Below are 14,001 nucleotides of genomic sequence, written 5' to 3' on the forward strand. Positions count from 1 at the left end.
TAAGGAGGCAACATGAATGCCCTGGATGTAATCTAGGAGCAGAGATATACATGACAGCCGAGTCTGGCGGTGGAACAACTGCATTGGAGGCCAGTCTCTCCAGAATGGGACTTCCTGGGACATCCTACCACTGTGATTTCTATGTGCTACTTACTGGGACACAGGCATACAGTGGATACCATTGCGAACATGGAGGGGTGTGTGTGTGTGTGTGTGTGTGTGTGTGTGTGTGTGTACATGTGTACTTGTGTGCTTTTCCTAAGGTGAATATGTGAGATCTTCAAACTGGAGCAGCCAATATGCAGGGACTGAACAGAGCTCAACAGAGCAGCCTGCAGACACAGGAACAGTGTGAAGGTTCTTCTGCTCTCACTCCCCACCTTTTTCATTACCCTGTTAGACAACACATACAAGCAGGTAGGAACAGCACATATAGGCAGTTGTGAACAACACACACAGGCAGGTATGGACAACACACACAGGCAGGTGTGAAGAACACACTCAGGCAGGTGTGAACAGTCAGCATGAAGGGAGAAACCCATGGCCTGTGCGGCCTTACTTCTCACCAGTGCTCTCTTTCTTCACTCTGGATTGGGGGAGATGTAGAACTATTCTAGACTGACACTGAGTTGATGCCACACTGTTCTTAGTGTTCCCACACAAGACAGAAAACCATGTAGTGAGATATTCTATTCCACCAGCCTCTGTCGCTGTCTCGTCTCCTAATTTGCAAGCCAGTTGTTCACATAAGTGGAGAGAATGACAACACACAGTCCACCTTAGCCCAGGCATCTCTACCGCTAAAAGACACAGAACTGGCTTTCACATGGATTTTATGTGAATCCTTGTTCAGTGTCCCTGATAACCCATATTGTACATTTAGGAAAATAAAAGTCAACAAATCACTCACAAATTACATGTAAGTTGACAGATAAGCAGCGACAGATTCAATCGTCTCAACATGCTGTTCGGTTACGTGGCCACTGTGCGGGTTACTAGCAGTATCGCTGCTTTTCTTTAATATTTACATTTTGACTGCATTTAATTTGATTTACACACTATTCTTGCAGTACTGTTACAGATGCACAAACAAATCGGATCTTAAAAGCATCCTCAACAGACGGTGAATGAAGGCTACACTGACTCCCCAGTGTGCCTGTGGATTTCCAGCACTTCTATGTGCGAATGTCACACGAGATGAGCCCACAGACAGCAGCGAGGCATAGCAGGGCCCCTGCACTCTGACGCAGGCTAAGCTTTCTTAGGGCTGCTTCCTGACTTAAATGCCCTCGGCCTCCATCTTCTGCTCTAGCACAGTGCCCATGCGCCCACACACAGCTAGGGACATTCCCAAGAACTAAGAAGCATGTGACTCTGAGCACATGAACCCCCTGGAATCTCAAAACCATGGGGAGCAGTGGGCTCTCGAGGGACCGAGATGCTAACTTGAGCTAAGGAGAGGAAGTGCTTCTCTAAGTCCGTATTGGGATGTCTTAATAGGAAACATGACTTGCTGAATCAGTAAACATTCACAAGGTTTTAAAGGAAAACTTACTTGTTCAAATTCATTCTTTTGAAATTCCTCAAAACCAAAAATGTCCAGTATTCCAATATCCAATGTCTGTAGGCTGAAAGGAAACACAGCAACATTAGTGGGCATTCTCAGTAACCTGTTGCTTGAGAAAACTGCGATTTCCCAGCCCCGTACATCACTGGTGGCTTAAATGAAATATCCACAAGTAGTGAAATCTCTGAGAGTTGGCAGCACCGGGCCACTCCTTCATGGCTCCTCAAGCTACACATTGAAGGAGACACCTTGCTTTCTAGCTAGTTAGAAGTGTTACCACGGAGGATGACTTAATGTTTGTGTCTCTGAAGTTGTTTCTGTGTCCTTCCCACTAGACCAGACCCACTATTCCTCAGAACCATGGATTCACAGGCTCAGTGTCTTCCCCTCCCTGTCTGTGCTCTGGTTTTCCTGGGTTCCACATAGAGTCAAGAACTGCCTCATCCTGTATAAGTACATTAGGGGATCTATGATCTCTGATGGCTCAAATATAGATACTTCATACTGTGAACGTCCAAAACGACTAGTAACAGAGAAAGTGGAGCTTCAAAGACAAATTCAAACCATTTATTGTATGTGAATTGTCTTTCTTGGGAAATTCACAACAGTCTTAATGTCGGTTTCTAGTATCGGTAGCCATTGGACAGGTGAGGTGGCTCTGAGCACTCTGCTTCCAGGACCGGGTGAGAAGTTATTTGACACGCACACATTTTGGAAGTTTCTGTTGACAAACCTTTCCTCAGAAATTATTTGGGGGTGGGGAGTTGTACAAAACTTGAAAATATTCGAATCATTTGAACTTGTGTTTCCATAGGAAGGCATTCACGCTAAGACTATGAGTAGACTCTCATAAGAGACTTGTGGACAAGGACTGCCAAGGACTGGCATTAGCTTGGAGAGGGGTTATGAGAAAAGGTGAGGTCAGCTAAATAAATGACTCAAAGTCGAATTATGGGTCCAAGGGGATGGCTTAGGTTCTGCTCAAGACAGCTTTCAGACTACTCTCTCTATAGTCTACTCCAGACAGTTCTCCAAGTTCTCTGTTGTATTTTTAAAAATTCTCTGGATAGCTCATCTCTTGCAGAACAAAAGCCCAGCCTTTTATTCACATATCAATTTATTACCCCATGTTCTCTTTTGATTATTCTATGAATCAGCATCCCATGACACCAACCACTTGGTTCTTAGGAAGAGACAGCAAGCAGAAGTACAGACTATAAGATAATTGAGTGGGACTCTACTTTAGAATTATCATTAAGTCCACACCTAGCCTTGGACCTAAACTCCCTCAGTTGTAGGCTGACCTTGAACTCAGAAGTCTGCCTGCCTTTTTATCTGCTAGTCTTTGTATCTTTCTGACAAGCTGGCTCATAGTGCAGCTGTCTCTATTCCTTTAGATCTATGAAGATCCTTATACAATTCATATCACATCCTTATATTTTGTATAGCTGAGAAACTGTATATTTTTTACTCATATTTTCAAGGTTCTTTCCCACAGCCTTGAGGGCTGTCCTGAAGGTCACAATATCCTGTCATTTTGCTGAACATAGACACATCCTTGCCTCCAAGACTCGTACTGTCTCTATCATTATCAAGATAAAGAATTAAATGTCATGTGTGCATTGTACATTGGTGCAACACAAAGGTCACTTTCATAGGGAGAAAAAGACACAGTCTAAAAAGAGTATTGTCCAAGTAGAGACACAAGAGAGCCATCAGGAAGTGCAGCAATCCCAGGAAAGGTAAACAAGCTTCATGTTGACTTCTTATGGATGCTTTGTCATTCTGATAACCACCGAATACTCTATTGATGATTATAAATTATATGAAAACATCAGAAATATTTAGCAACAACAGTAAGTCAAGAGAAAAACTAGAAATGAATATATCCTTTCGAAGAATTGAAAGTCATATAATGTTATTCATGCCAAAACATACACAAGGGATACTCAGTAGATAAAGTCCTTGGCATGCAAGTACAAGGACCCACATGTGTGTCCCCAGAATCCATGTAGAAGGCTTAATGTGATGGCTTGCATTTGCAACCCTAGTGCTTCTGAAGGGAGATGCAGGCTGAGGAAACAAACTTCCCAGGATTGTAAATCAGCTAGCTTGGTACACACAGCAGTAAGGGAGAGACACTTCTCAAACAAGGTGGAAGGGGAGACCTGACACCCAAGGTTGTCCTCTGACCTCCAAATGCAACATGCATGTCTTAAATACATGCAAGCTCGCACACACGCACACATGCACACACACAAGTTAACAAAATAAACATGGACAAAATGAAAGACATGAGGACAGAGTTGTCACAGACTGGCCAGCCTGTGGGCATTTTATAATTCTCTAAATATCCTGCACGACCATAACAAATTTTTCATTAAACTATTCAAAACCTTTCATTTAAAATTCCATGTACATTTTACTGTAAAGGACTTTCTACTGGGAAGGAAAGAGGTGTGTACCTGCTGTGGGGCGAGGCAAGAAGCTCCAGGGAGAGACTGAGATGGGCGCTGTGCTGTCTCCGTCACTGATTGGGGGTATGCAGGGTCCTCGGGACACAGGACACAAGAATATATCTCTTCTGAAAGTCATGTGGCCACCTCCCCTCTATGTCCATCTCAGGGGAGGGCTTTCTTGCGCGTGCCCATCATCTAAGAGTGGACACTCCCTTATATCATATTATGCTGATATTATGCTTTTACCATGTTATACTCTATTAACCCTTTCCCTCACTCACCTGCCTGCCCTGGTTGGTTCCCACTGACTTTGACAGTAGGGTCCTCAACATTACAACACAATCGTGGTAGAATTTACAGAAACTGCTAATAGATACCAGGGAACCTGTGCCACTCCAGGAACCTTCTCTTCTCCCAGGACTGCAGTGTGATGTTGACAGGCAGACAGAGGTGCTTAGTCACCACATATAGAAGGCAGAAAACTCTCCTGAGGATTCTGACCTGTATCACATGTGTCTATCATTAACTAGTCACCTGGGGGAGGCATTTTCGAGGTTGAAAGGGCAAACCTCTTCGCTGTTTTTTTAAAATATGTGATTGGGTTCCAAACATATCTAGCTACAAATTTAAAAGATGGCAAAAAACAAAACAAAACAAAACAAACCCCTCCCCGAAATTCAGAGTTAGGAGAAAAATTAAATGTAAGTTTAGAGCATGGTGAGGTCTGTCTACAAGGACTATGGGGAAGGCTTGCTCTATTACAAGCTCATTTTGGTCCCTTACAGCTGAGTGGAGTTGTGCTTGTGACATCCATTTTAGGAGCTTGAAGCCAGTGGGAAAACTCTGCCACATAGCCTGTGCCACACAATGATCAACATAGCATAAGCCATACATTGACCAACATAGCCTGTGCTACACAGTGACCAACATAGCCTGTGCTACATAGTGACCAACATAGCCTGTGCTACACAGTGACCAACATAGCATAAGCCATACATTGACCAACATAGCCTGTGCTACACAGTGACCAACATAGCCTGTGCTACATAGTGACCAACATAGCCTGTGCCACACAATGACCAACATAGCATAAGCCATACATTGACCAACATAGCCTGTGCTACACAGTTACCAACATGGCCTATGTCACACACTGACCAACATAGCCTGTACCACACACTGACCAACATAAGCTGTGTTTCACAGTGACCAACATAGCTCCTCCTCCTTTCCCTGGAAAGCTCCAGTCCTCTTATAGAGCTATGCCACTCCATATTGAGGTCCCAGAAGAGAGAACCAGAGAGAGCTTCAGACCCACTGGCACCCATTCTTCCAGGTAAAATGACCATAGTGGTGACCTGGGCCATTTTACCTAAATTATCTGAGGGACATTCATAGAGTTTTCCTGGCGGCCGATGACTTACATTAGCTTATTAGTAAATGAAACACCTTCCATATCACATTGACATTAATTGCTGTGCCACTAGCTATGTTTAATCACGTGTGTATGAATAGGTGAGAGAAGGTTTGAATGTAAAGTTAGCTTCCTCAGAAGCTCATCTGGAACAAGATGTCATTGCAGGGGAAAGCCAGCTTAGCCTGTTCTCATCCACAGAAAAGTTCCCTGGACAGCTACCTGAGCCTCTAAACACTTAGCCACAAAATAAAATTTGAATTTGAAAAGATGGTAAGTAAAAGAAAGCTCAGTCAGGAGCCATGATAGAGCAAGGTTACACCTAAGTTCAACACACAGCAAGGAGGCCCATGGAAGGCCTAGAGGTGGGAACTTCTCCCCGATAAGCCATCTGCAGAAAATCTCAGCAGAAAGGCTGTCAGCTTTGCAATAGGCAAAGCAGCCTTTCTGGAAGATAGCAGACAAACAGGGCACCAGGCTGGCTAAGAATCATTTCAGATACAGCCCACACTTGAGCACTGTTGTCTGCCTTACAGCCCCGGGAACAGCTGGATTCACACAGAGGTTAGTATCAGGGGTTCCATGAAGGGGTCGGCTGTGCTGTGGCACCTGCCAGCTGTGCCTTCACCAGCCGCGTGGCTCCCATAAAAGCGCATGTGATAAAAGTCACTTATTCCCTTCCTATCCGTGAAATGTGAAGCCCAGTTCAATGCTGTTAGGGAACACACATCCCCTTGTGAGAGCCTGCATTTACAGCCGTGGTGTGCGAAGGCACATTACCAAGAATATCTTCAGAGACAGGAATCAAGTCAGCCCACTACACACTTTAATTATTTCCGAAAAAAAAAACACAAACAATATTTAAATGATATCAATGCTCACATTCTAAATCTAAAACAGCTCTCGTTTCAGTATGAGAGGAGCCTGAGTAGAGGAAAGATCGCTACACCACCAATTGCTCTCTAGTCATTAAAATGGTTGCAAAACTCGGAAACACAGATAAATAGTTGCTGTAAATGAAAACAGCCCAGGTGCAAAACTCGGTGTTTGAGGAACGAAGCAACTACACCCTTCATCCATGCCCAGAGACAGCCTAAATAGGAAATGTGGTGTGTGACTTGGCCTCCTTTACTGAACTGAACAACTGACTGTGGAATGACCCAGAAATTCCATGTCTGGACATATATCCAAAAGAACAAGCCCATATGTCCAATCGGAAACATATATGAGCATCTTGGGACTTCTCTGTTCACGCAATAAGACTGGTAATGGCAAACCAAATAACGAAACAGGCATCTGTGTTGTTATATTGCTGTGTTTTTTATAGAGGACTCTCGGACAGAGGCAAAAATCTTGGACTGCTATAACTAATAACAGTTGCATTCGACGTTGAGTGTTTATCTTAAATTTGGACATCAGGTGAATGAAGCCACCCAAGTAATAGAATGGGAAAGAACAGGTCACCTAAAGGCTTCTGCTGTTGGAGGCCACAGGCTATCAATGTTGCCAGATTCCACAAAATGCTGTGTGGATGGTCAGACTCTAAGGTAGGTGTGAGCATTACTAGAATAGTAAGGAGACCCGTGCTCGTGTGCATCTAACTATGCAGAGGTCGGAGTTAGCCAGGTAAAGACATGATAAGTGATAGGTGCTTAGATAATATTTATCTTGGCATTGGCAAGTCTAGAATGACATGAGGGAAGGACATTTTATGACCAACTCTACCTGCTATGAGTTCTCCAGCAATTTATTATCAGAAAGGTAACTTCAGGGAAGTACATTCCAGATAAGACTTCTGAGTGGCCTAGACCTTAAAGGAGAAGTCAAACGTGTCCTCAAGAGGTTGGACATAGTCAGCATTATGTTGAATGCATCCCCACTGTGTTCACTAATGTCTGGGGTGGTTAATGCTCATATCTACTAGGGCATTTCTGGAGATGATTTACTGAGCAGATAAGACCTTCCCCAAACGTAGACAGCACCAGTCCAAGGACGAAGAGTCTAGACTGGATATAAGAGGGTAGGGAGAAAGGCAGGCACTTCCCAGAATTCCCTGCTCCATGCTTCCTTGCTCAAAGACATGCAAGGGGGAGTCTCAGATGCACACTTCTGGCCACATGGACCAGTCTTCCTCACTGTGATGGGCTGTGCCCTCAAACCCTGAGCCAGGATGAATCCTTCCTCACTTAACTTACATCCTAATTAGGTATTTGTTCACAACAACAAGAAAAGCAAGCAACATAGCCTCCATCCGTCCTCTCTGTGTCTGTGGACACCTTCAGCAGACACCTACTGTAATGAAAGCTGCATCTCAGGATGCACTCAAGAGGTCACTTCTACTGGCAGAGGAAGAAAGTGCCCTGTGTCCTGAGTGAGAGACACAGACTAGAGTGGGCCTTTGTGACTGCTGTGTACTGTCACAGAGGGACTGATGGTTTTGAAAGTTCACACATTTATTTTGTCAGGGGCCGGGGAGGTGGGGAAGACACAGCAGAGAAATCAGGCCAGATGCATGCTCCCCCTGCTTTGTGCATATGTTCATAAAGCCAATGCTGGCTGCTTCAGGCTGAGGGCCATGTGGTAGTGGGTGTGGTTATCTCCTTCCCCTTCTACAAGTGGATCCTGGGCCTTGTCTATGGATCACCCCTTGTGAAATTCAGTGGTAGGATAAGAGTTGATACACAGATGTAGGACCATGACATGGCATTTTCTGGGTGATGATTATCTCGGTCTCAGGTCTAGCTCAGAGTTTGTTTCCTGCCTCGGTCAGTTTGTAGGTGACCACATGGCAATGTTTGGTCCTGGAGGTCAGGTCTTGTGATCATGTTACTACAGTGATGACTGTCAGATCTTGTGCCAGAGGAGGGTTCACGAAATCACTACAGAGGACAGGGCTGAAAGGAGAGTGAATTCAAAGGTGTTTCAGGGGCTCATAGTCTATTTTCCATAATCCTTTGTCTCACAGAGGTGAAGGACAGTTGGCAAATTCTTAAGAACAAGTGGAAAGAAAATTTAAAAGGTACAAAACCTATGTGATCTGGTTTGATGGCCAATGGTTCAGGGAGACAGACCAAGGTAGGACCCAGTAGGAATGAAAGGCCCATAGGCTAGGTATGAGGTTTCCTAAAATCTTCCATGAAGGGGGGTTGTCACAAGGTATGGACAAGAGATATTCCCTTGGCTGTGAAAGGCTGGTAGAATTGCTGGACAAGTTCCAGCTTTCAGCTGCATACTACTCTCTCATAGCAAGTCACTGTGTGTGGAGGGCCACTGCACTGCAGGCAGGAAGCCATGCTCCCATGGAAATACCTCCATTCCTTCCCAAGAGCGGGACTTTCATTTCACAGGGGAGAGCCACAAGAAAGGTTGAACTCATGCGGTCACAGCATTTACAAGAGTGGTCCAAGTAGGAAGATTGATGGCATGGCAAGACCTTGTCTCCAAAAAAAAAGTTTGATATATACGTGTGTGTGTATCCAAAATCTACTAAAGACAGCCCTTTCAGTTCCACCAAGAGTCAAAGATCTGTGGGCTTTGATATATCTATCAGCATGACCTGAGTTAAGGAGAATATGGTGGTTTGTATATGCTTGGCTTAGGGAGTGGCACTATTAGAAGGTATGGCCCTGTTGGAGTAGGTGTGTCACTGTGGGTGTGGGCTTTAAGACCCTCACCCTAGCTGACTGGAAGTCAGTATTCTGCTAGTGGCCTTCAGATGAAGATATAGAACTCTCAGCTCTTCCTGCCCCATGCCTGCCTGGACGCTGCCATGTTCCTGCCTTGATGATACTGGAATTAACCTCTGAACCTGTAAGCCAAATGTTGTCCTTTATAAGACTTCCACTGGTCATGGTGTCTGTTCACAGCAGTAAAACCCTAACCAAGACAAAGTAATTCAGAGTTTACCTTATGTAGCCTGAAGTCTAAGATTCCATTTCCAGAAACAGAGAGATTTGGGACATTTTCTCATGAGATTCCATAGAGCTACTGGCTCAGCCCACAGGAAAGGGTCTTGAGTGCCACTGGTCCTTCAGTAAATTCTCAGAATGCCTAGCTTCTCACAGACTGAACCTTTCCTAAGGCCATTGATCTTATTTTACCTCTTCTGCTTCTTATCGGTGTGATAAGACTACAGGAAACTGTGCCTACCTCTACCACAATGAGTAGGCACTGAGAAGGACTCTGTAAACGTAAAGAGGATAGGTCAGTGTAAAGGTTCCCATGTGTCCTTCAGGCTGGTCACAGTGGGACAGTGAAACAAGTCTGAATCTTCCAGCGATTCTCAGAATACTCAGAGTGAGGGCCTGAGAGCAGTCATTGGCAACAAAAGGACATGGAATGGCTTCATATCTGCAGAGTCTCTCAGGAAGCTTTGCCTCTCAGAGTCCCTGAGAATCAAACTCAGAGTCTACAGTTCCTCAGACACATCTCGGTACTATCCCAGGTCCTGGTGTTCCCTATCTTGAGTGTAGCTCCTTAGTGCACTGTGTCTGGCACCTTTCTGAGAGTGAGAAAGAGTGGCTCTCTGTTGAAGAGAAGATTGCTCTTTGTAGACTTGCTGAATCTGCTTTATGAGCACAGTAGACTAGTAGTCTGTGGATGCCCTGAATGAGCATTTTAGTGGGAGCTGTGGCTGTGAGGAGAGGGACAGAAGTGGTTGGAATGTGCCTCAATATAAGCAGGCTGTATCCTGGCAGGTAGGCTGTTCTGCACTTCAAACTTGTTCCATAATCCAGCAGAGCCCTGGAAGCTCACTTCCATTCACAGAGAATACTGATTAGCACAATTTAGTGGAGACTACCATAGCTTTTGAGAGCTCATGGGTGAAGCTTCCTTGGCACACCCTGAAGACAGTATTTCACAACGGGTTTCTTGGTCCTCTGGTTCTTAGACCCTTTACGGTTCCTGTTTTGTCTTTTGCCTTGAGTTAGATACATTTTTTCAATTAAAATAATCCAGAACACCTGGCAGTAATAGGGAGAGACAGACAGACAGACACACATACACACACACATACGCACACATATGCACACACATACACACACATACACACACCACACCACACACACACACACACACACACACACACACACACGCATTTAATAAATCTGGAAGAAAATGACCTATGATGTCCTTCCAACTTCAGCTGTTCAATGAGGAAGTCACCCGAGGCCTGGGTGCTATGTGGAAAGGCAAATATCCAAAGCCATGATACCACAAAAGCAAGCAGAGACCCATGAAGGCTGCGCCTCTGTGTGCCTCAAAAGGAACGGTAAGCACAGCTGCAAGAGCTGAGGAAGTCAAGATTCGTGTTTCTCTCGGGATCCCCTTCTTGTTGAGTGGTAGCTCAGAATAGGAGTCCAGGTCGCTGCTTGCCAGCCCTTGAGAAATGAAAACCCAGCTAGCAGACTAAAGCACTGTGTGCACAAATCAACAGCCACGTCCTTAGTTGCATTCCCATTCCCCATGCACAAACCTGGATATCTACGTGTTTCCCCAACACATTAGCCAGGGCTTCTGTCAGGACGTCCAGGTTTTGTTGTTGTTTTCCTTACTATTATTGTCCCTTTCTGACAGTTTTTGTTTTTGTTTTTGTCCCTTCCTGATAATTGCATTCTATCTCAAACCTATCTCTTTTGGCATTTTACTACATTTAAAAAATGTTAATGCGTGTCTATGAAGTACGATGTGTGGCCATAGATTCCCGCAAGTGTGAAGTGTGTGTGTGTGTGTGTGTGTGCGTGCGTGCATGTGTGTGTGCATATGTGTGCATGTGTGTGTGCATGCATGCATGTGTGTGTGCATGTGTGTGCATGTGTGTGTGCATGCATGTGTGTGCATATGTGTGCGTGTGTGTGTGCATGCATGTGTGTGTGCATATGTGTGCGTGTGTGTGTGTGTGTGCGCGCGCGCGTACATGTATGTGCGTGCGCGTGTGCATGTGTGAGCCTAGTGCCGTGCTAGATCCTCATTCCATCTCTCAGTGGTGAGAACAGTTGTCACATTCAGCGTCTCGTCTCTACCTCTACTCGCCACTTGTGCCTTTGATCAGCATTTTCCTGCCCCATGCCCCGAGGCTCTAGTTTTACTGCGTGTTTTTAAAGAAAGCTTCTGGGCACCTTTACAGTTTAATGTACGTATCGCAAACAGAGGTCTTCATCACTCGGAGGAGGTTTCCGAGTGTGAGGCTCTGTAAGACGATGAATGGAAGTGCTGAGGGAGCATCCAGGCCACACTGGGAGGCATGGGTGTAGGGAAGAATAAGAATGAGGAGAAGGGACCGCAATGCAGCAGAGGGAGCGCCTCTCCCCGACTGTGGCTTCCAGCCAGGCTGCCTGTCACTCATTAGCTGGTCTGCCAGTTCACTGAATGTGTTCCCAGCTGCACCCATGCACCCAGTTTAGCAAAAGTTGCAGACACCTGCATACCCAGAGGCATAGAATCAGAGGACCGACTTGCCCTCAGGCATGGCTCACATTTGGAAAAGCTTTACTGTAATCCTAATTTCACTGAGCATGAAAAAATTACTGAAATAAAAAGGATCTACTCTAAACCTTTCTGACTCTAAAACAAGCCCCTCCCTCTGCAAGCCCCATTGTTTTATCTTTCAAATGGTCTTTTTCAATGTTTTCCTTGAATGTGTGCCTATACACTACGTGAGCATCTTGTGCAAGCAAGAGACAGAAGAGGGCTGGATTCCCTGGAACTGGAGTTACAGATGGTTGTGAACCACCACATAGGTGATAAGAATCAGACCTGAATCTTTTGGAAGAACAGCCAGTGTTCATGACCCTCTCCCAATCCTTCTCATGACTGCTGACTCCCCTCCCCCAATCCTTCTCATGACTGCTGACCCCTCCCCCAATCCTTTTCATGATCTTCCTTATAAGAAGCACATCAGAAAAACGCCGGGTTTGGAACGAGACCTATCAGGGTTCACATTCCAAACCCTTCCTTTTGTTGCTGTGAAATCCCACCATTTACAAAAGTCCTCTATGTCTATGTTTATGTAAAAAACAGAAAAACACGCGGATCCGCTGCCCCATGTCAGCGTACAGAATGACAGTCTAGTTCCTAGCCTAACTTAATATCATGCTTAGTATATGATAACCTCAGCCAATGTCCCCTGACCATGGATTCAGCTACACAGCTGAGGAAGCCAGGCTTGGATGGGTAAGGAACTCCAGGGAGGCAGTTTGTATAGAGAGGAAACCTCTGACCATGATTCTCAACAGCTCTAGCAGGCTTTGCTTACTGGATACAGGAGACATTTATGAAGCAAAAGCCAAGGCATTTAACTCCAGTTCCTGACAGCGTGTGTGGACTTTCTGACACTGGGGCTCAGCACGGAGCATGGCATAGCTTTCTGTTCAGAGACAGGATCTCCAAGGGCCAGGATGCAGACTGTGTTCCCCGTTCTTATCCCTCTGAGGCGTTGCTGATTCTGACATAATTTCTATTATGCCTCAGTGACAGGCATGGAGAGTCAAGGAACAGATTTCACTAACTTCTCTGAGCAGGACAGGTCACAGGCGCTGAGAGGTGGTTGAGCAAAGATGACAGGAGCTTCCTGAGTTCTGTCCTAAAAAAAAGATGTATGCTGGCTTCCACATTCAAAAGGAGCCAGGAAGTAGGATGAAGTGTGTTTATCTGCCTTAAACATCACTTAATTACTCAGGGGTTTTATTTAAACAATCTGGTTTTAGATAATATTTGCAAAGACTTGAAGTCATCACTGACAAGCAAACTCTTGACGCTTGGCGTTCCAACAGTCACAGCTCTACAGATCAGTTGAATCTCCCGAAAACATGGAGTCAGGACCAATGAAGATGGGTCTCCATTACTTAACGCCAGTCACGGCATACTTGAAGACAATTCACAAGTGTGATGACTGATATTTAAATTCAGCTATGATCTTGTCCAAGGTGTCTGGCAATTTTTATAATAAGAACAGCACATTCTTTATTATTTGCCACGTGGTCCTGGCAAATCTCGTTTGGGTGGTGGAACGTACCAGGGGCTTTTGGTACCGGGTGTGATCTCTGTACTCCTCTAGATCTTCCTATTTGGAACTAGAAATGCTCACACAGGATCGTGAAAAGCTAATGTGGTTACAGAGGAAGATGGTTAGCTCTTCAAGAAATCGCCGTGCGCGTCTGTGGGAGGGGAGTAGCTAAAGCTAAAGGCCTGTGTAGAGAACAGGTTTTGCTTCAGATATTTGCTAAATTACAGAGTTTGGGTTGTCATGGTAATCAGCAGAACGATTTAAACAAGTCTACCCAGAAATAGAAGTCACTTGTACTGTATTCATAAGAATCAAAGAAATCTCTTTATTTAATGAAAAGAAAATTCTCGATTTGAATGAAGGGAAACATGGTGTGTCGGATTCACTTCTCTGACAAACTGCTTGTTATTACCTCTCCAAAATGGCAGGAAGACAAAATATTTAGAAGCAAAACACATAGAAAACTTGAGGAATGAACTTGGAGGTACTTACAGGGTAGTTTATAGGCCCAGAGAAAAGGAAGTCATCTAAAAATGACAAACATTCGATCTGTAAG

General features: G+C 44.9%; 1 protein-coding gene across 4 annotated transcripts in view; it reads right to left on the bottom strand.

Annotated features, from left to right (window-relative positions):
* The window catches only part of Myo16 (myosin XVI), a 480,110-nt gene that overhangs the window by 181,011 nt on the left and 285,098 nt on the right, over nt 1-14,001 (bottom strand). For all 4 annotated transcript variants that reach the window (XM_017599990.3, XM_039094188.2, XM_008771384.4 and 1 more), the window contains one exon: nt 1,556-1,628. In XM_017599990.3, the coding sequence (XP_017455479.1) occupies nt 1,556-1,628 (73 nt within the window). The remainder of the gene's footprint in view (nt 1-1,555; nt 1,629-14,001) is intronic.

This window comes from Rattus norvegicus, chromosome 16 (genome assembly GCF_036323735.1).
Source record: "Rattus norvegicus strain BN/NHsdMcwi chromosome 16, GRCr8, whole genome shotgun sequence".
Taxonomy (NCBI): Eukaryota; Metazoa; Chordata; class Mammalia; order Rodentia; family Muridae; genus Rattus; species Rattus norvegicus.